Consider the following 22,188-nt stretch of genomic DNA (forward strand, 5'->3'; position numbering starts at 1 on the left):
TTGTGTAAAGCATTGTTTCAAACTCAACTTGTCTCCAAGTGTGGAGATTGTGTTATGGAACTTTAGGGCTATTGTTTCTCTACTTTTTGTCCCAAATAACTAATGGAGTTTTTTTCCAACAAGAAAAAGTGCTCCCTGTTGTTCATAAGTAAATGAAGCGTGAAACTGACTAGGAGCTGTGCTTTTTTATGTGACCTCTCCTGGGATGCTAAGTTTTTAAATTTTAATCAGGATAATGTGTGTTACTTTTGAGAATAAACAAGGAACTTTTCAGTAAAACATATATTCAGGTGGGGAAAACAGCTGTTTGGAAAGCTTTTAGAACAGCAGAAAAGTGTCCCTAAAGACCAGTCTCCTCCTTTGACATAGCTGTGAACTGAGATAGGGAGAAGCAGTTCAATTTTGTAGGGGTTTAACCATTTCTGTAATGTTAGCTCTTGTTAACTTCATCTCAGCCACGTGCAGACAGGCTGCCTCCTCTGTGCTGCAGAGTTTTTACCAGTGCAGCCCTGCTCAGATGCCTCTCTTCCATGTGACCTTGATGACCAATAGCCTGCTTAGCAAGGGATTGGTCATTTTAAGTCCCTACATCAAAGTCCTGGCTGATCACACTTGACAGCCCTTTGCCTGCGGGTGTAATGCTGTGGCTCTTTTCCCTGCAGAGTTAGTCTGAGTGATGGCAGCGACAGTGACAGCAGTTCAGCTTCCTCACCTCTGCGTCATGATCCAGCACCACCTGTACTGAAAACCAGCAACAGCCAGGTAAAAAAATGCAGTTTGGCTTTGTATTAGCAGTAGACACTGTAAACATCAAACTCAAGTTTCTTGATTCACCTCTTCTCCTCTCTCCCACCAGTGTTTATCTAGAAAGATGCAGTATATTTTTGCTGCCGTAGAAGACACAATAGTCTTTATTTTGCATGAGAGTACTTGTTCCAGATTTGTAAGAGATAACATGGTTGTTATTTCTGAGGTAGCAACCTAGGGTAGTTCAGGTTTTCAAAGAAAATAAGGTAAATTACCTAGAGCAGTGAAATACTCCAGGGACAAATGAGAATTAGCTTTTGGGCAATACCTCACCCCCAACAAGTATTACTGTCTAGGTATAATATTAAGTATAAAAACTTACATTCTTTACAAAATAAAATGCACCATTTTTCAATTATATTAAGGAGGCAGGATTCATTCCCAGTGTCAATTGTTTCATACACAAAGCTGTTAGGACAAATACTGGCACTAAATGGCTACTTACAATTATGAAATAGTTCAAATAGTGTCTATGTGCACTAACACAAGTTCATGGTTTAAAGGGTGAGTTTCATGGGTGGATCTTTTCTATATTTCTTCTCTGTAATTGCTTCAGTTGTCTGGCAGATGATTTACTTGCCCTTGTTTTTCTATTAAGAATTTCAATACAAACTATAGTACAAAATTATTTAATGAATAAATATTATTAGTCAAGTTAGGTAAGTTCAAATACACCATGGGGGGGGAAACCCACAAACTAGGAAGTACTTTGTGCACAGAGAGAAGGTAAATCCATATCCAGAAAATATCCTTATTTGCTACCACTGTAGGCTCTTTTAAGTTGTCTATACAAAAGTTACAAGTTTTTAAGAGATAGTCTTGACGTTAAAAAGCTGTCTGTGGGGGTGAAGAGTATTGCATTTACTGACCACATGAGCACAAGGAAAATAAAAAGTCTGTCTATGGTTTGTTGTTTAATAAAAACTGGTTTCTAAAGAGTGAGTGCAATTGTTAAGTAATTTTAAGTCTCGATAGCAGCCCACTCAGTCACATCTTTTGTGTTCCTTTGCCTGTTTGTGATGTAATAGAAGGTCTACCTCCACATTTAGATGCTCCAAACAATAACTGTGTATCGGATAAAATACCTTTACATACCTTCTTCCATTTCTATAATTGAGCTGAATTTCATAACCGAGCTGAAAATCAGAAATTTAAGGAAGCATTGTGAGAATTCAAGTTGTGTGGACTACAGTAATATATGACATCTCTTCTTGGTAACTTAGTGCTGCTTGCCAGGATGAAATCAGGTTCAGTTCCTTTATAGAACTGAAGAGCTAAGACAGAGTTTGTATTTATATTAGCTTCCTATGGTTAGTGTTGTGTCTCTTCTGTAGAGTGCTTAAGATGTTAAGTATTAACTGCATATCAAGAGCACTGTAAGGAAGATGCTTTTTCAAATATACTATGTTCTTGGCAAGGTTCTATTTGAAACCAAGAATTTTCTTGAATAAATGCATCTTAAAGGTACTGAATGCATTATTTAAAGGCCTGGTTTTTTGTAGGGTTGGATGGGGGTTTTTTTCAAGACAAAACTTTTCTGCTGCTGGCCTACACAGCAGTAATCCTAAAGAGTGTTGAACAGAACTACTAGAATTATTCAAAAAAAATTTTTTTTTATTCTGAACATACATCATTCTTGGCTAAGTAAATCAGGTATGGTTAACTAAGATCTGCAGTCACTCTCGCTAGACAGGGAAATAGTTGTCTGCCAGGTGTATTTTTAAGAGGCTGGTCAGCCTAGGGAGGACGCATGCAATTTAATCATTTATAAATGGAAGAAGAATATCATAAATATATAATTTATAAGGGAAGGAGAAAGAGAGAGGACTTGGGGGGAAATGTCAGTAGGCTTCTAGACCTGTTCTTACTTTATTTCCTTGTTTTAATTACCAAGTTTTATCCTGTGTTGTGGCTTTTGAGTATGGTTTTGGAGTTAATCATGCTAATGATGTTAGACTCACTTACAATGAAATGTGAACGGTAATCTCCCATTATCTGTGATTACTTAGTTTCCTTTGATGTTTTTCAGAAGAACTGGTTAAATTTTATCTAGGTTGGGAATTATATGGTGACTTTTCTTTTAAACTCAAAAAAGTTTTCTCTTTGGAAAAAAACTGAAAGAACAATCAACAGTTCTTTTTCCCCCACATTCTTCTGCCTTTAGTCCTAAAAGTTTCAAATCAAGCATGGTTTCCTGCTGCTTGTTGATGCACTCTTCTTGGATCTGTTTCATTGTCAGATGAAGCAATTTTGACTTACATCAGTGATAATAAATGGGTGTGAGTGGCACTGAAGGAAGGGTACCATGTAAGTGCAAGAAAAGTTACTGTCAATCGCTTTCCTTTTCATATGGTCATTTCAAGGATTGTTTGAAAACCTCTGTTGTCAAAGGAAAGAGAAGGTGTTGAGGGGAAGAAAAAAGAAGAGAAAAACAAAAAACACAGTCTTAATGTGATAATTCAAAGGCACTGGAGAGACCTTTAGTATCATCTTGTATGTGTCAATTCACCTCTTATTCTACCAGCACGTGAAAGATAGCGAATAAAACTATTGTTGTGAAGGCTCTAAATGACACAAAATTCCTTATATTAAGGCTTAATAATATCACTATGACCTCATTCCAGTACCTCAGTATTTTCTGCTGTAAGTTAATTTTTTGTTCTGAAAAATATGAGTAAGTTATATGGATTAAAGAATGAAAAGCTCAGTTTTGACTTTGTCTTGTTAACAGCAGAATTTTCCATATATAGTTGTATCCAGTGATGCATTTAATTTTTACGGTATTTTCTTTCTTTTCCAGATTTTAGAAGTGAAAACTCCAATAAAGCAAAACAAAACAGATAAACAAATGAAGAATGGGGATTGTGATAAGGTAAATAACAATGAGGTAGCAATAAACTACTCCTGAATATGATACTAATGTGCTTACCAAATGCCAGCATATGTTACAGAATGAAAATCTTAGTACAACTTCGCTTTGGATTCCTTTAGGTGCAGATCTTCCTTTGTGTTCTTTCTGTAATTCTTCTATCTTCTCTCATATTTTGAATTTTTTTCCCTTCTTTTCAATCAGGTGATTTGGTAAGTCTTACCGGTTGGGAATCTTCCATCTATTTATTTTATCTACTGTCCACCATGAGTTTGTATTGTGCTTCACAGAGGAATGAAATGTAGAGGGTTCACAGATACATTCCTAGCCTGCAAATCAATCAGTTAGGGGATAAAGAAATCATCTATTTTCCAGAATCCTTTCTGAAGGCTGTGCATTAGGAGGTGACAGTGTGATTTAGCATGTTAACTAAAATGATGTGAGGCAACTATCACCATTTAACACTGAGATAGTTTGATTTAAAATCTGTTTGATTTAAAATGCTTGTTGTGGGTAAGAACTTTCAATCCTTCTGTTAGTGAACATAGCACAATTGCCCACTATGGACATGTTTCTCCAAAAACTTGTACCTTGCTGGTATTACTATCAATTCTGTGATAATGTGAGGCAAAAGACAGAAGTTGCAGTGCCTAGATTTTTAATGCTCTGATGTTTTGGTTTGTGTTTTGATTGCTTAGGTTGAGTGTCTTATCTTTTTCTGCTTACAAGCAAAAAAAAATTGTTTTTGATGGCTCAGACTGGAGAAGAAAATTGATAATAAGGTGAAGAGGTGGGACATGTTTGACATGCCAGGGAAGAAGCGCTGGAATTTACCTGTGGCTTAGTCTTGCATAGTCTTTCTTTCCTTATATCTCCCTGTTTACACAAAAGAAACAATTGCATACCTCTAGAGAAAAAGATTGATTTGATTTTGAGTATTTGGGTTTGGCTTTTATGTAGAAAGACTGGATGTGTTTTGTAAAGACGCTGTTTTGGCATCCCCAGTCTTTTGATGCTTTTTGGCACAGTTGAGATGCAGAGATTATCTTCTACAGCAAATGACCACCTATGAAGATTGAAGTATCTTAAAAAACCACAAAAATGTATATATGTGTTGTATTAAGCTAGAGAATGCCAGACTATTAATAAAAAAATTTGCCTCAAAGAAGAGTTTGGTCTTACCTCAAGTCCTGTGTGCAGTTTTGGATGCCATACTCTAAGAAGAATTTAAAGCTATTAGAGAGCATCCGAAGGGGGGTGGTGCAAAGATGGAGAAGGGCCTAGAGAGTAAGGTTTACAAGGAATGCTGAGGTTGCTTGGTCTGTCCAGCCTGGAGAAGGGAGGCTGTCAGGGGTGAATTCATTCATGGAGAGAAGACCTCCTGAGAGGAATAGGAGGGGCGGGCACTGATCTCTTCTCCGGGTGACCAGTGTCAGGACCTGAGGGAATGGCCTGAAGCTGGGTCAGGAGAGGTTGGATATTAGGAAAAGGTTCTTCACCCAGAGGGCGGCCAGGCTCTGGAATGGGATCCCCAGCAAACTGGTCACAGCACTAGCCTGACAGAGTTCAAGAAGCTCAGAGAATGGATAATATTCTCAGGTGCATTCTGTGACCCTTGGCATTGTCCTGTGCAGAGCCAGGAGCTGGACTCAGTGATCCCTCTGTGTCTCTTCCAGCTCAGGATATTATATGATTCCAAGATTTAAAATAAGATTTCTATTTGTACTGGTTTTGAAGATATCTGAAGTTTATTAATTACATTGCTACAACTTAATTAACAAGTTTTTTATGGGGGGGAATTTGTTTGTAGGCATATCTTGATGAACTAGTAGAGCTCCACAGAAGATTAATGACATTGAGAGAGAGACATGTACTGCAGCAGGTGAGAAGCATTCTTATGCACCTATCAGAGTGTGCTTATTGAAATATTGAAGTCATATCTCTTTTTTTTTTTGCTTTCATTCAAAACCCTATAATCAGACATCAGTTACCAGTTAAAAATTCTGCTATCAATTTTAATAGCCTTCAAGCCTGTATAGTCTTAGAAGTCCATTACCTCTTACACTGCAGCTTGGGAATTTTTTGCACAACTGTGTTGTCTCTCTAAATGACACTTTGTTTTAAAAATGCCAAAAATGCCTGAGATAAATTTTTCTCCAGTTGTTATGTTTCTTAAAATACTGTATCAATAATTGTGAAAGCAGGATGGGAGAATGGATATATCTGTGCACTGTGACTTGATAAAAATCTTGTTGCTTCTTTCCTGAAAATGACCAGCCTTGTCAGAGAAACAACTGAGAAACCTTGAAAAAAAATTTTTTTCCTATGGCAAGCAGAAAACATAGAATTCAGTGCAAATCCCACTTTGAAGAAAAACATTATGTATTTGTTGAATCATCCAAAGTCATAGAATGAGTAAAATATGAAAGTGTCCAAGCCGAAAAGGCTCCAAATTTATTGAAGGATTATACAATAGTAACAGCTATGAAAATATTCTTGGTTTTGGGTGGTATTCTCAGGAACTATTGGATTGCAAATCATGAAGATTAAACAGTAAGCACTGTCAACAAAGTAGATGCAATTGTAACACAGATGGTTTTGTTATGTTTAGCACAACTGTTTCCCAATTTTAGAGGTGTTATGAAGAGAAGACTTTTTGCCACTTCTAAATTACTGCAATCATTTGCTGAATTTCTTGACTGTGTTAACAATAGTTTGCAAGCTCCAGCATTTACCACTTTGTTAGTTTAGGCTTCATATTGCTAGTAAAGATGAGAAAACTATTGAGTTGAAAAGGAAAATCTTGGTTAAGAATATTCTATGTTAGAGATGAATTCTAGTAGCTTTGTCAGATTTTGTCTTATAATACGCAGTGATACATATTGGTTACTCTTCATATTTAATGTACTGTTGTCCCCCAAGTTTCCTTTTCCTACAGAGGGAACAAATCATACCTTTAGAATGGTGACAGAGCCAAATTTTTATCTACATCAGGGAATTATTTTGCTGAAGGCTAAAATATAGGAATTGCAATACCCTGTCAACATTATTCACTGATTTTTGAACAGTTCATGTTAAAATTGAATCTGGAAAAGCCACTATGTTGTAAGTTCCCACCCTGTCTTTGCTTTCTGAGCATTCACTTCCCCAGTTGTCCAAGGCATAGCTTCCAGGTTGTATCACTTCTGATACACATTGGGGGCCAGTACAGCTGTTACCAGTGCAGAACTGAGCCACTGTCCCAGCCTGGGCAGTTAGGCCATAAACTTAGCTTTCACTGGGGCTCTTTTGACAGCCTGCAGACCACAGGGCTTACATGGCTTCATGTGGAATTTTGAAAAAGAAAATCAACTTGAAACTGTTTTGTACAGAGCAAATATAAAAACAAGCAAGAAATCTTTTTTTTCCCATGATGGTGGTCCAGAGCTTTTGAAATCATGACAGGATAAGCCTGAAGTAGCCAGATCTGACTCCCAATTGAGCCTGCTTGGAGCAGGGGCTGGGACTAGCCAAATCCTTTCCAATTTGAATTATTTGGTCATCCTAAGAAATGTTTTCAGATTAAGTAAAGTGCTTCAAGTTGAACCCCCCATTCTCTTTCTTACTGGCAGCATTTATTGGGTAATGAAGAAATATTTGTTTTTATTAGAAAAATAACAGGTTTGTCTGCTAAATTATGTTCATTCTAATATTGGACTACTGTTGTAAGCTTTGTGTGAATGCAAGGAAATATCGTGTGAAAAGAAACATAACTGAGTTGGAAATTTAGAGTATCCTATTCTGAGTAAATGAAAAAAAGTAGTATATTCTTCTGCATTTTAAACTAGACTATTTTTTTTTTCTCCTGAGACAGTTTATCAAACCAGAGAAAAGCATTCATTTATGAACTTTGGCTCACAACTTGCATTAGGAGTGAGGCACTTCAATGCTGTAATCCATGATTACTTATACATTATTATTTCCATTATGAAAGTTTGGTTGATGTGGAACTGGTGTTGCTTTCCCAGGGGAAATTGTTCTTGCAGATTGTTTCCCGTGTTTCAGAGCATTTGCAGGCTGTTGGTACAGCCCCAGTGAAAGCTGGATTTATGGCCAGTCTGTGCAGGCTGGGACAGTGGCTCAATTCTGCTGAGAACAGCATAATACTGGCTGCACAGGTCTTCCAGGAGTCAGTGGAAGAGCCAAGTTACTTACCTGTTAGCCTGTCTGCACTAGTGAATTGTCTATGCTGCTGTAAAAGAAGACACAGCTTAGTTTTAGTTTTTAGTGTTCTGGAACTTATTAATTCATATGATTTTATCCATTTACAGAAATATCTTCCCAACACTGAATGGATAGATTGCAGAGAATCAGTGCTTCTCTACATTAAAAATAATCTGCCATCCCATCTTAAATGTCCTTAATTGCTTTGCAGCTTTGTAGTTAATGTAAAGTACTTCCAATGTGCACAGAAATTAAAAAGATACAGAGCCAAGAAAGTTTCTAGAAATTAATGTGAAACTTTTAGGCTAAGAAATACATATAGATTGTAGGAAGTACAAAGGTGAGAACAGCAAGGTACAAAACTGCATAACGGGATTGTGGTTACTGCAAGAGAAGAAGGATCAAATATAAAAATAGACAACTGAAAATTGTAGACAGCTGCAAGAGTTTTGGAGGTGTTGGTTGTAGTGGAATGGTGATGGAGTTGTGTGTTCCTGAATGGCGGCTGTCATCTTGTTAGTTTATGTTAGGGCAGGTAAGTCTCTTGCACAGAGACTTTGAGAGAATTTTCAGAGAAGGAACTTGCAAAAGAACAATGGAGGCATTGATATAGTGTAAAAGCACGGGCTTTTTAAACTTACACTGAAGGGGACATGAAAAGGATTTTCTTTTTCAATTTTTTTTTTCCAATGTCATTTGTTACCAAGTCCATAGGCATGACAACAAACAGGAATGCAGCCAAATTGGAATTGAGAAAAATGTATCTATGAACATGGCTCTTTCCCAAGAGAGACATTCTCTTTAAGACACTTTCTTAAAGGAAGCTGAGAAAGAGAGAAGACAGGAGAGATGTGATACTGCAAGTACCCAGATACATAGTGAAATAATTCTGATGTTCGTTGCTACTTACAAGCTTATAAGAATTGCCTGAGAGGTAGAAGACACGTGAAGAATATTTTACCAAGGAATTAGTCTTGTGAGCTGCTTTTATATGAATATTGCACCATGGCAAGTCAGAAGTTGGTCTGAAATTACACTTACAAGCAAATTCCTCTGCCACATCTTTCACTGTAAGGAATTTACAGTGATGAGGCACCTTTTAATTTGTTGTTTTTTTAAAATGGAGTCTGTAATCAGGTGTTAATGCTGTGTGTCCAATATATTCAAATTTGGCTGGCTAAAGCAGTGTTTCTAGCTCTGCATGACCCCACAAAACACATTTTTAGCTCATGCAGAAAATGTTAGCATGACCCCACAAAAGACAGCAACATTTCTGGTAAGGCTTTGTATCGTATTTTGAGGCATCAGAAGGTGTATCTTCAGCTAGTGAAAAGCCAGTGCACTAGGCAGCACAGGCATAAGAAGAAATTGAAAGTGTGCAGCATGGCTGAAAATGACATTGCTCATGTTCTGAACTTGCTTAACTTCAGATGACAACTATCTTCTTAGAATTTTCTGCCAGGGGCAGCTTGGAGGTCTGGAAACTATCACATGGCCTAAAACCCTCCATAAATTGAAAAATGACACTCATTAGTTGCACTTTGGCTTCCTTATACAAACACACTCATTTGCTTGTTTAAAGGCTGATAAATAGTTATACTATGATGAATAATGATGAAACTGAGCTGGAGAGACATTATGTAAACAGAGACGTAATTTACAGCAGAAAAGCACAGCTTATACAGCAGTAACAAATGGGATATTTTTGTTCTTTGCCACCTGAGCTCTTGGAATAAAACATTTTAATGCTGTGTTTTAATGTTAGAACTGTCAGACTTCCTAGCAACTAATCTCAACCTTTTATTCTTTTTGAAGAATTTCTGAATAGCATAAGGATGCATATGCTAATACTGTAAGTCGTGAATTCCTCTTTGACTGGCACTGAGGCAGGTGTTTTTCATTGAGCTGTCTGGGTTTATCTTGATACATTTTTGTACATCCATTAAAGCCTTTGGGGTTCATTTCAGCCTTTTGCCAGGTGCCGAGACATAGTGACTGTATCTCTTGGGGGCTGGATGAGGGCTATGTTTAAAATGTTTATGTTTCCCTTGACCTAGGGCTTAAAACCCAAAGCAGAACTTGATCAATAGAAGTCCTTATCCATTTCTTAAAATATGAGTGCTGTTTAAAAATACATGTGTTAACACTTTCACATAATCTTTGTTTCTAAAATCAAGTATATTTCAGAATACTACTTGGGGTAGTATTCTTCCACAGTAACACAAGGAAGCGGTAGACAGCGTTGTTCAATGCATTTTCCTGGCCTCTGCTTCTGTAAAATTCTTGTGCAGCCATTTATGCGTCTGACAGTAGATATTCAGATAGCAAGCCCAAGATTAGATTCCAAACTTTACAAAAGGAGGCTGGATTGACTACTTGCCTTTGCTTCTCTCTTAGATGAGAGATGGCACTCAAGAGAGTGCCAAAAATGAGAATAATAATGCATATCAAAGTTTGCTTCTGGTATCAATCAGGTTTTTCCCACTGGATTATTTTTTTCCTCATGTCAGTTGCAGAACAGTAGGAGATGGAAGAGTGTTACAAGAAACTGTGAATCAATAAGTGGACAAATGAAGTTAGTAATTTTAGATTAAAAATTCCTATACGGAAAAGAAATTGAAAGCAGGAGGTACAGATGTAAATTATGTGTTAATAAAAGCAGGATTTTTTCCAGGTACTTTAAAAATTTTGGGCAGCTGCAAACCAAATTAAATAGATTTTATTTTTATTTTTCCCCAACTTTGAAAATAAAGGATGACTGAAAAGGGCAATTTTTATTGTAATAAGCGTTTCCCTTTTATTATTTTATCTTGTATATGTTCTATTTAATCTGTCCTGGTCTGTGTCATTCAATGCCTGACAATACACAGTTCATATTTCATTTATCATCAGCATAGTCTTTACTTCTGTGGTCTGAGAAGAATAAAATATTTGTTTATATAATGACATGGAGAGTGAAAATCTACAAAATATCTAGTTGAAATTAATTGTTTTCTGTGAAATTGTTTATTCCTACCAGATTTGTCTTTTTAAGGTACATTCTGTAACCCATGTGTGTATACATCTTATCTCCTGCTGCTGTGGAAAAGGAATTGCAGTCAGAGTAATAAAACTTAAAACAGTCAAGGAATATCTTGCAGTAGTGTTTCAATGGAGGTGTATGTGGAAGCCCCAGAATTAAATGGATTTCAAATTGGAGGTTGCAGGCAGGATTTGGAGTGTAGCCTGAATGCTGTATGAGAGGTGGTTGGAAGGACTGAGAGGAGCAGTGTTGTTCTGTCAGTCCAGGAGCTGCCCAGAGTCTACTTCAAGGTGGTGTGCCTTTTTCTGTGCTCTCAGCATGTCTGTCTCTGGGAATGAAGCAGCACCTAAAAGATTTATAGCAACCATGGGTTGGTACTGTGTTAGCCCTGTCTGACAAATAATGCTTTGGCTTTTCAAGATGCTCAATGTTTTTGTCGAGGTAAGGTGTTCATCTTGGAACTTAACATATCTGGAGTTGTTTTTTTACAGCAATTCTGTGTTGAGTATGACCACTCTTCAAAAATACAGACTACAGTTTAGAGACTAAAAATGTCACAACTGCAGAAAGGCATTAAGTTAGGTCTCTACTGTTGATTTCACAGAATTGTGGGATGGTTGAGGTTGGAAGGAATCTCTGGAGATCACAGGGACATGTAGAGCCAGTTGCCTGGGATTATGTCACATGATTTTGGAATACCTCCAAGGATGAAGACCCCACAGCCTAAGTGATGTTATGACATTGCTAGGAGTCCATCCATGGTTGATTTGGATGAAAAAAAAAAAATTGATTTAACACTCTTACTTAAAAAGTGACTGCTGGTGTGAGAACTAACAGTTCATGTAAGAGCTCTTGAATGTATACTTTTTTAAATAGGGACTGGACTCTTTAAGGATTTCTTTATTTTCCTTGCTTGCAGAAAGGCTTATGCCTTTTATTTCTTAATGAAACCTGCTTAGCAGCTGTGCACATAATAAATATTCCATAGATCTACCTGGGATTTAAAAAAATATTTCTTTGAGCTTAAGGATATAATGTGGCTGCCCTTTCCCCCATTTTTTTAACTGAATTAGAAAATAAGCAGATTTTCTTCAAACATTTGAAAAATATATTGTTAATGCTAATGTGTGCTGGAGCAGCAGATGGATATGCTGACATTATGATTGATGATGATCTAAAAAAAACCCCAAGGTACTGTAATCTGGACAGTAATGCATGTCAGGAAGGAAATTAATGATAAGGATAATGGTTAAACCTGCAGGTATTGGGGCAATTTGACTCATGTTAGGCCTTTCATATGGTACTTGTTTATACTTACAGTGGGCATGTAAAACTTCTGGAATTTCCAGCTGCATCTTTTCTTTTCTTTCAGATAGTAAATCTTATAGAAGAAACTGGACACTTTCATATCACAAATACAACCTTTGACTTTGATCTTTGTTCACTGGACAAAACCACAGTCCGTAAACTACAAAGTTATCTGGAAACATCTGGAACCTCCTGAGGATTCAGCATATGGCTGCGTCAAAACCTTCTTTAAATGACGTATGCAGAATGATGGGACCAAAATGGAGGGGTAAAAAACAAAAACCTCTTCAGCTTTTCTTTTTCCTTAAAGCCAGTCTCTTGATAAGAGAGAAAAAGTGACCAGACTCAGAGGACCACTCTTCTCAAGAAGAAAATGCTCTGGAAGAGTTTTCCTGGATAGCCTTGAAAAATAAACACACAAAAAAAAAAACTTGTTCTTAATGAATGTGTATGATATCATGTATCTCTCTCTGTGGTGTTCAAGTCCACAAGATGAATGCATGTTCAACACACTGCCTTATTACATAACTGATCTATTTATTATTGCATACATGTGTCCTAAAGTCAATGAGTCACTGAGTGACACTACCAATTATTGCAAGTAGTGGGATCCCTTGTGTGCTCTTTTGATGCAGTACTTTCACAAGCCTAGTAACCTTATTCATATTAAAATGCCACTTCTTGCTATCTTTCTTTAGTCAGTTAAAACACTACAGTCTTGATTCCACCTCTGCAGTTCCAGGAAGCAAGATACAAACTTGGTGACCAAGCAGTGGTCCTATGTTTCATTTCCTGTTGACCACAGCAAGTTGGACTGCAAGTCCTTGATTCTATCCACTTATGGATACTGACCATGGTTAAAAAATGCACCAAATAGATTCATACAATTTGCTGTTTAGCCTTGGTGAATAAACCAATAAGACTTTTCACAAAAAAATGTTACGTATACTGTCTTGAATCTGGCAACTCTTGCAGTCTACATTCTTGTGTCCATTTAAATGTTGCAAAGTTAAATATATATTAGAGTGAAGGTGTTCTGCAGGAGCTCATGATAGAAGAAAAAATACTGGTTCTGTCTTTAAAGAAAATGTTGTAGAAAATTCTTAATTTGAAGCTATTTATTACTTCTGTTTTCAACACTTTCTGCTGCCAGTGTGTGACTCACTTCTACCATAAAACTTTTTGCATAACATTTTTGTTTGTTCATATAGTATATGATCTGCTTAGTTTGTTTTGGGGATTTTTCTGATTTAGTGTTGTTTTTTTTACAACTGCTAAATTAAAACCTTTTATTTGAAAAGAAAAAGAATATGTTGTTATACAGTTAAATAAATACATGTATGATATCATCTGTATGTGTGTGTGTTATATATACACGTATACGACACCTGTGTGTGTATATATATAAACACACATACATGCACATATACTTTTTAAACTTTCCAGATTTTGGTATCTGTTCAATAACCTTATTGTGTTTCCAGAAGAATTTCTTGTCTATAAAAATGGGTATTCTTTCATACCATCCGTTATTTCTTATAATCAGGATTCTTGTTTATGCAAGATCAAGCAAGAGGATGTGTACTTGGTTTCACATCAATGCTTCATGCTCTCATATTGCTGATGGTTTCTTGATGAAATCATTACCTCTATATTAAAAACCCAAATTCCTAAATGAAAAGAAAAAAAAAATTCTAAAAATACTTCTGGATGCAAAGGTTTATTCAGGTTTACTGGACTAAAAAAATGTATCTTGTTGCTAGACAGGCCAGTATGTCATGTGTATGCTTATATGCCACATGTAGTCTCTATGTGTAGAGCTAAACAGTAGTATCTTTATGACTTACTGTTTCATGTGCACAGTTTGTGCAGCACTGAAAAACTATTGGGGTTATTTCTTATTCAGATGATAAATCTTAATACTGTTTCTTTAAGTCCAAAGAAAATTTTACACTCTACTCTTTTTGAAAGGGCACAATACGTATTGGGTTGGGGGGCTTTTTTCCTTATTTAAAATGTTGATTGATCATACTCCGCAGGAAGTCCTCCTTAGGCTTCTGAAGAATAAGTGTACTTTTTCAGTAATGTTATGACTCTTATTGATGATTGGCATGAAGCATACTTGAAGCGTTATGTTGTTCTTTTAAGTCCATGTCTTAATGTGCAATTGGGGAGGGGATGGAGGAGTGGGAGTGTAATGTTAACTTTACTATTGACAGAACACAAGTGACGATGGGGAAGGGAAAAAGGGTGCATGTAAAGGGGATAAACTTCAATTTTTATTGATTGTTTTATATAAAATGTTTGGTAATCTAAAAGCAACCTTAAAAAGCTTTGGTCTGCAGATGCGTGTTCAACTTTTTTGTCTTTTAGTTATACCAGATGTATATGGAAATTTGTCCATTTAGACTTTTCTAACTAAGTCTTGTGGTAAAGACTCACTGAGTTTCAGAAGGGGATACTTCTAGTATGACTATTGCACTGTTTTTTTTAGAAATGGTGAAATGAATCATTTTACCCTTGAAATACAGATAACTTTATTGTACACTGAGAACATGGGTGGAGGAAAAGAGAAACTAAGTGAATAGGTGTAAAAGGGAGATTACATCAATTAGAGTATCAAATCAGTGCTGAATTTTATGCAAACTGTGGATGATCCTTAAACTCTTTAATTTTCTAATGCAGTGAGAGAGAGAAAATAGACTGTTGGTGTCAATGTGTGTGTTGACTTTTTCACAAAACTCTGATTGAAATAGAGTGACTCAGTTTTGATCTAAATTTTGAAGTTAGCAATTTTCATCTAATTTTGTATATGGAAACAAAATAAAACTATGTTCACCTAATTTCAGACATTCATATTTCTCTTAAAGGAAAAACAAGAAAATACCCTTCCAAGTCTTTATATCTATAAGCATTGATTTTTGGGATGGGTTAAAGTGTTTCAGCAACAAATGTTTTGAAGTTTTACTTAACAGAGAGCTGTTTAAAACACTTTTAAGTGAGAATTTGGACCAGACAGAGATTAGGAGTGAACTCCAGTATCTAGAGTAATTCTCAGCATGAGTCATTGTTACTAGAGCAATCGTTGTATCCAGTAGCAAAGACACTTTTCTCACTAGTAAAATTCCACTTCAGAAAGAGGATGTCCATTGAGTACTCAATTTTGTAAAAAGTTCTTAATTTTTTTTCTCTTTTTACAAATTCTAGTCATCTGAGAGGTTTTACAAAATTTTCAGTATCATCTAAATTTGAATGCCATGCTAAGGAAAAAGAGCTAAAAGGAGGAAGGCCCTCCTTTCCTCCTCTTGTACACTGAAGTGAAGAGAATATTCGAAGGTAAAAGTAAATTTCTGCTTAGTCTTCAGGCTTTGGACTGTAAGAAATGGTTGATCATTTCTCTCTCTCCTCATTTGTTTGATGTTTTTAGGAAGAGACTGTGCTTTCAATTTTAGAAACAAAATGCACACAGTACATTTGGAGAGCCCAGTATATTTCTATAAAAGTTTCTTAGTCTCTGGGAAGGAAATTGCAAGTTCTTGGGTTTTGCCTGGCCCGTTGTTCTTTCCCACTCTCACAGTGGAATAAAGTACTTTCACAATCTAGTGTGAGTCCTTGGTCCTTACTTGATATAATCTTCCTTTCCTAGAAGTTATACCAGTGTTTTGGGGTCTCTTGAATCACCCATTGATTTCAAGACCTGTCAGTTTGCAAAATTGATGGAAAGCTGTAGAATTGTCTGAAGTGAAAACTGCCTCATTCATTTGGTTTTCTTGTATGCGTTAGCCTACTCCAGATCCTGCTCTGATGGCAGGATACACCATATCCCATCTTTTACCACTGGGAGTTTGATGGCAAACTATCTTTTAGTAAACTCTTATTTCAGTCTACAGAGTCTGTTTTGTGTTTGTTCATTGGTCTGTGGTTTGCAGAAATTAAGTGTCACAATGAAGATTTTGTCAGGTTTTCAGACACAGCAGGAGCTAGGAGGGGCTACAAAGTTCAACAAGTGTGAGGGATGTGTTTTTATGAGCCTCGATAGTTTTCTTAATTGTTAAGCAGTGTACAGTAGAGGAAGCTACTCTGCACACTGTCTGAAGCCTTACTGCTGGGCAGAAAAGCCTTACTAACAGATGGCAGGGACTAAAACACATATCTGCAGTGCTTTTGTGCATGCTTGGGAGTTAATCACTGCATTAATGTTGCTAAACCAATGACATTTATGGGGCTGGCTCCGTGTCTGGACAGATAAATTAACATCAAAGCACAAGCACTGTAAGGGCCTTGCATTTGATTGAGCAGCAAGAAATGCCACTGTGACTAGACAGGAAAGAGAAGTATTACTGCAGTGAGAACAAAGCCCTGGGGTGTGGGGTGGAGTGGGGAGAAAGAAAAGGTGTAAAGAAGAGATGGAGTAAAAGAACTGCCTTTGTTTGCTACTGTAAAATATGCTGCGGTTGTTGGTGAATACAGAGAGAAAGAGATGGAGATTGCAGCAATATTAAAAAATTGAAGGTGTTTTATTGCTTGGGATTCTAATGTCTGTTTCACATTTGTTTCAGTATTGACTGAAACAATTCAGATTCAGCATCTGACTTGCATTCTATGTTTTACCTCAGCCAGGCTGGTTGCACTGCAAAGTGATAATGTTGCATTTTTCATTTGCTTTAATTTTTCCAGTCTTGAAATTTGAATGAAGTCAAATGTAGGCCTGTGAATGTAGCAGATGTATTTTTATTATCATTCAGTATAATTCTGACTGGAAGTAACCATTTCCCAAATCTTCCATCAAATGTATTATGCAATTTTGTATGTTCTTTTACAGAGCTGATGCTGTAAAGCTGCAATTTCTGTTAGTAAACTTCACCTTTCTCATCACAGCAAGGAATCAACTATTAGCTTTTATCATTGCTCACAGAGAAACGTAATGCAATGTCTGAGTCCTATTTAGGAAAGAGTGGGTTTGTGAACGTGTCAAATACAGCTTTTTAATAAGACTTAAAAATAAAGCCTGTATGTTTTGGGGAGGAAAAGGACAGGAAATATTTGCTTAAAATATTTCTACTCTGATCATGTTGGGGTTTTCCTACAATTACAACCCTCTTTCAAATCATTAACCATCTAACAGCCAGTGACTATGTGCAAACCATTAAAGAATCAAAGGAATTGAAAATACAAGCAAATTTGTATTAAAATCCTGTGCAAGGAGTAAGGTCATAATGCTGATACTGCTTTCAGTGCAGGGCTGACATTCCTAGCACATGTGGTTTGTGTATCCTCATCTGAGTGGGTGGTCTAGAAAAGAGTGCAAAATGCTGCAGGAGGGCTTAGTTTTTGAGTGGTGCAGAGGAAACACATGATATGCTCAGCCAATGCCACCCAGGCTATCCTAGATGAAGCAGTTTTCTTTCAACTTTTATGAGCAGCTACATTTTCACTTCGCCTATGCAGCTAAATATTTTAATTCTTTTTTTTACAACTTTGTTAGTTCTCAACTCTTAAGTTCCATGTTTGCTGGCACCTGGTTAGGTTTGGGTGAGGTTATTGTGATGTGGCTGTTTCTTTTGGAAGGTCATAAGACAAAAGTGAAACACAGTAGTTACTCCATTATTATTATTATTATTACTACTACTACTATTATTTTCTGCTTCTGTCCAACAAGTATAAGCCTCTGAAATGTTTGCTCTCAAAAAAGTTAGTACTGCTTTCATTAGTGTCAGGTTTTGTTAGCACAGTGTATAGTAAGTAAGTGGATTCATTAGGAATAAGCTTCTGTGGAAGTAGACATGTCTAAGATCAAGATGTGCCCTGATCAAATGGTCTTTTGGACCACTGCAATCAGGGCAGCCTGGAAATGCTTTGATTGTTATTGTAGAAATGCATGAGTGTCAGCCTGTGTATAAAGGGAAGTAGTGATTAAGGTGCTTAATTAGTTTTCAACTATCTCTTAAGCTCCCTCGGGCATTTGCTCAAAACCTGTGTAAAAGTTTAATTGAGTGTGGGCTGGGTCTTTTCTTTAAACACCCCTTTTTCTTTGCGTTGTCACAGCTGTGAGGAGAGGTTGCTGCAATAGGCACTTGCTACTGTCTTGCAACTACGGAACAGTGCCTTGGTTTAAGTTGAATTATGTTCACAATTAATCATGATGCTGGTTGCTCAGATGAATTTTCTTTATCTTTTACTCTTTTGTGGTTATAGGTTAGTATTTGCAGGGGGACAGGTGGGGGAGGAATGGAGGAGAGGAGTTATTCTCTCTCCATCAATGCAATGTCTAATTCCTGATTCACATTCTAAAGATGTGACTAGCAATAAAACATTAAGGCTCTCAATTCTTCCCATGAGAATGAGATGCATTAAACATCTGTAGAACCTTTGGTGGCCTGAATCAGTGCTGGATTTAAGGCTTCTTCTTCAAAAGTATTTAAAGCAAGGAAAGCAAGATTAACTCTGCTTCACAAAATTTTTGAGGTTAGAAGGGATCCTGAGAGACCATCCACATGGTTTCTTCTTGAAAGTTCTATTGGACTTTTGCCAGATTCTTTAGGAAGCTCTTTGTGTTGGCCCATTACTAGGAACTGAGTGTTCAAGTAAACTAAACATAGCGTTGGGCATCCAGGCCCACTCTTATAAGCCTTATGTAACTGTTCCTTTAAGAATAGTCTTTTCTTCTTTCTGGATAAGTCATTTCTATCAAGCTGGTACAGATCTCCTCTATTAATAGGAAATGGAATTCATTTTATAGGAGCCTTTTCAACAATTTTGATATATTGCCTTACAGTCCAAATGTACTTGGTTGGCTCTGAATTTTTCCCTAACAATAATTTTTCTTCTTATATATTTAATAATGCACATACTATATCATAGAATCATAGATTGGTTTCTGATGGAAGAGACTGCTAGAAATTACCTAGTTCCCACCTTCCTGCTATGGCCAGGGACACCTTCCACTAGACCAGATTGCTCAGAGCTCCATCCAAGCTTGAACATCGCTGGTAATGGGGCATCCAAAAATTCTTCAGGAGCCTATCCTACTGCCTCACTACCCTTACATTCAAGAATTGCTTTCTAAAATCTAATCCGACCCTTTTTCAGTTCAAAACCATTACCTCTTGTCCTGTCACTGTAGGACCTGGTAAAATATATTTCTCTGTCTTTCAAATAAGCCCCCTTTAATTATGGGAAGGTTGCAATGAGATCTCCTCTTCTTCACGCAGAACAACATCGACTCTCAGACTGTCTTCATAGGAGAGGTACTTCAGATGTCTGACCATTTTCCTGTCCCTCTTTGCACCTGTCCTATGTTGGGGACCTCAACTCTCACCAGTCTGTCAATGTTTTTCCTGTCTGCAAAGCATAATTTCTTATGTGTTCTGAGCAGAGAGAAGAGGGAATGGTGCTTGCTCTCACAATAGAGCTGGCATCTGTTCAGCCTGCTCCGTGGCTGTTCCCCCAGAGCTGCTCCCTAGACCCAGTCTGCAGCACTCTGCCTTCCACAGCAAACTTCAACATTTGTCCTTGTTAAATTTCACTGGGTCACTGCCATCCACTTCCTCCCACCTGTCTAATGCAGCCTTGCCATCAAGTATTTGACTACAGGCACTCCAGCCTGGTGTTATATACAAAGCTGGGGCAGGTGCACTACATCCTCTCCCTCAAGACACTAATAAAGGTATAAAACAGGACGGATCCTAATAGTCTTTTGGGGTATGCCCCCCCTAAACAGTTTCCAGGCTAAGCACAAACCACTAGTCACCAGCCTTCACACTTTTCCACTTTATTTATCCATGTAGCTGTCTCTCCACCCAGACCTCAGCCTGAACCCAAATATGGAAATAGCATGGCAGAATCTTGGTTACTAAGATTGTGGTAAATTACTGTGGTAAATTATCCACTGCTCTCTTACCCTTGGTAAATGCATGATGTTACTTGCTCCAACTACCACCATCATATGCCTGGAAGAAATTTCCAGGAGCGTTTTCTACATGAATTTCCCAGAAACTGATATGATGACTGGCTTGTAGTTTATCACACCACCCTTCTTTTCTGTTTGTAAGGCATAGGTACTACATTTGCCTTTCTGTAGTCATGACCTGTTGAGCTGTTAAGCTGTTAGTTATGCTAGGTGTAAACTAGCTGGCTTAGCTCTGTTGACCTGGTCTTTCAGGTCCTATGCATGTATGGGGGACACAATTGCTCCAGAGATGTTGGAACTACTCATTGACACCCAATTTCTTCTTTCTTCCTCGAGCCCTGACCCTAGACATGAAAGCTTGGTACTGAAGTCCAAGGTGAAAAAGACACCAAGCATCCCACAACCTTATCCATGGCCACTAAATAGAATCTGGATAATTATGAGTGTCTGATTATGAGTTATCAGGCAGTAAAGCTCAATCATATGTAGTATGGCTACTGTACAGTTTAGACTGTGAAAAGCATCTGTCATCCAGTATATGGAGCATCTCTTCTCATGAATGGGGATGCCAGGTAACCAGTTACAAAAATTTTCTGTCTCTTCTTAGGGTCAGAGCAGCACAAAGTGCAAAAGGTCTGGAGGAATGCTGGGGGTGCATTATTTACCTGGGGGTACATAAACAGAGAAATAATTAATTGAATTTCAATGGATTTTTTTTCCCCATTCTCTCTTAAGACAGATGCCAGAAAACTAGGCAACAAATATCCTTTCTTAAATTAAGTAACACAAAGTTGCACATTGATATACAAACCTAAACTGATGAATCAAATGTAAGGTTTGTTTGGCAATGAATTCTGTGTAACATAAAGGGTTAAAAGGACTGTGGTCTTCTTTGAACTTTACCCAAAAGGTCAAGGACTTATGGCACATGAAAAAATGTCTGGACAATATTTTTTATGCTAGGAAGTTCTGTCAACAGAGAGAACCTTTGTTTCAATGACTTTTTTTACAGTAAAATGTGAAATGTAAAATGGGAGTCAAGCTATAGAAAGGTTTGAAGAAATCCAGGCTGATGATATGATAAGTAGAATTGATGAAACCCAACAGAAGTATCTGTTTGGCTCCTAGAGATCTGGTGACTGAGTTTTCATGTCCAACATGTCATTAGCGATCATTTATGTTAACCAGCTCCATAACATATGCTGAATTTCTCTCTGTGGTTGCTCCCAACTCTGTGTTCCTGAACTACAAGTCATGTCTGAATGACATTTGGCTTTAATCTGAGAGTGCTATGTGATAGAATATGGTGCCTCGCTCCTGTCCCTAAAATCAGTGATCTTCCCTTCATTCTAAGTGTCCAATTTGCCCTATTTAAGCTATGTAATCTTGATTACTTTCATACCTTCAGTACCTGCAGGGCATGTTTTTGGTTTTTTTTTTTTCCTTGTAACTGCAACTTAAGTTTGTAATTAAACTGTATTCTCCACATAATTCATATGCATAAAGTACAGACTATGAATATGCTGTCTCCTCTTTTTTTTCCCCCCAATGTTGTGTTTGTTCCTCCCACCAAAGTACTTTTTCAGGAATCACAGAATATCTTGTGTTGGAGGAGACCCACAAGGACCACCAAGTACAACTCTCTGTTCTTTACAGGACCACCTAACACTAAACCATATGATTAACTTGTTATCCAGATGCTCCTTGAACTCTGTGAGGCTGGTGGTGTGACCACTTCCACAGGGAACCAGTTTTCCAGTGCCCAACCGTGCCCTGTGTGAAGAACTGTTTACTGTTGTTCAATCTCACTTCCTCTGATGCAGCTTCCAGTCCATTTCCATGCATCCTATGGTGTTCAGAAGGAAGGTCAGTGTGGTCCAGAAGGACCACAGAATGCCTGAAAAGATCTGTCTAAATTTATCCTCTGAACTCTGGTGGATGCCAAATATAACATGTATGTAACATGCAGTTGCCACTGTGTCTCAAAACAGACCAAGAACAGTTTGAGACTGAAAACTCAAATGAAATGTGTTCTAAATTGAGGAATTAGAAATCTCTGATTTCCTTTAA

At 37.3% G+C, this 22,188-nt stretch overlaps 1 protein-coding gene across 1 annotated transcript in view; it reads left to right on the forward strand.

Moving 5' to 3' along the window:
• The window catches only part of MLLT3 (MLLT3 super elongation complex subunit), a 127,238-nt gene extending 113,357 nt beyond the window's left edge, over positions 1 to 13,881 (forward strand). Inside the window, exons 9-12 of the mRNA XM_079330119.1 lie at positions 663 to 762; positions 3,608 to 3,679; positions 5,487 to 5,558; positions 12,274 to 13,881. Coding sequence (XP_079186245.1) covers positions 663 to 762; positions 3,608 to 3,679; positions 5,487 to 5,558; positions 12,274 to 12,405 — 376 coding nt within the window. The 3' untranslated portion in view covers positions 12,406 to 13,881. The remainder of the gene's footprint in view (positions 1 to 662; positions 763 to 3,607; positions 3,680 to 5,486; positions 5,559 to 12,273) is intronic.
• Positions 13,882 to 22,188: the final 8,307 nt, after the last annotated feature.

The sequence above is a fragment of the Erithacus rubecula genome, assembly GCF_903797595.1.
Source record: "Erithacus rubecula genome assembly, chromosome: Z".
In the NCBI taxonomy this organism is placed as follows: domain Eukaryota; kingdom Metazoa; phylum Chordata; class Aves; order Passeriformes; family Muscicapidae; genus Erithacus; species Erithacus rubecula.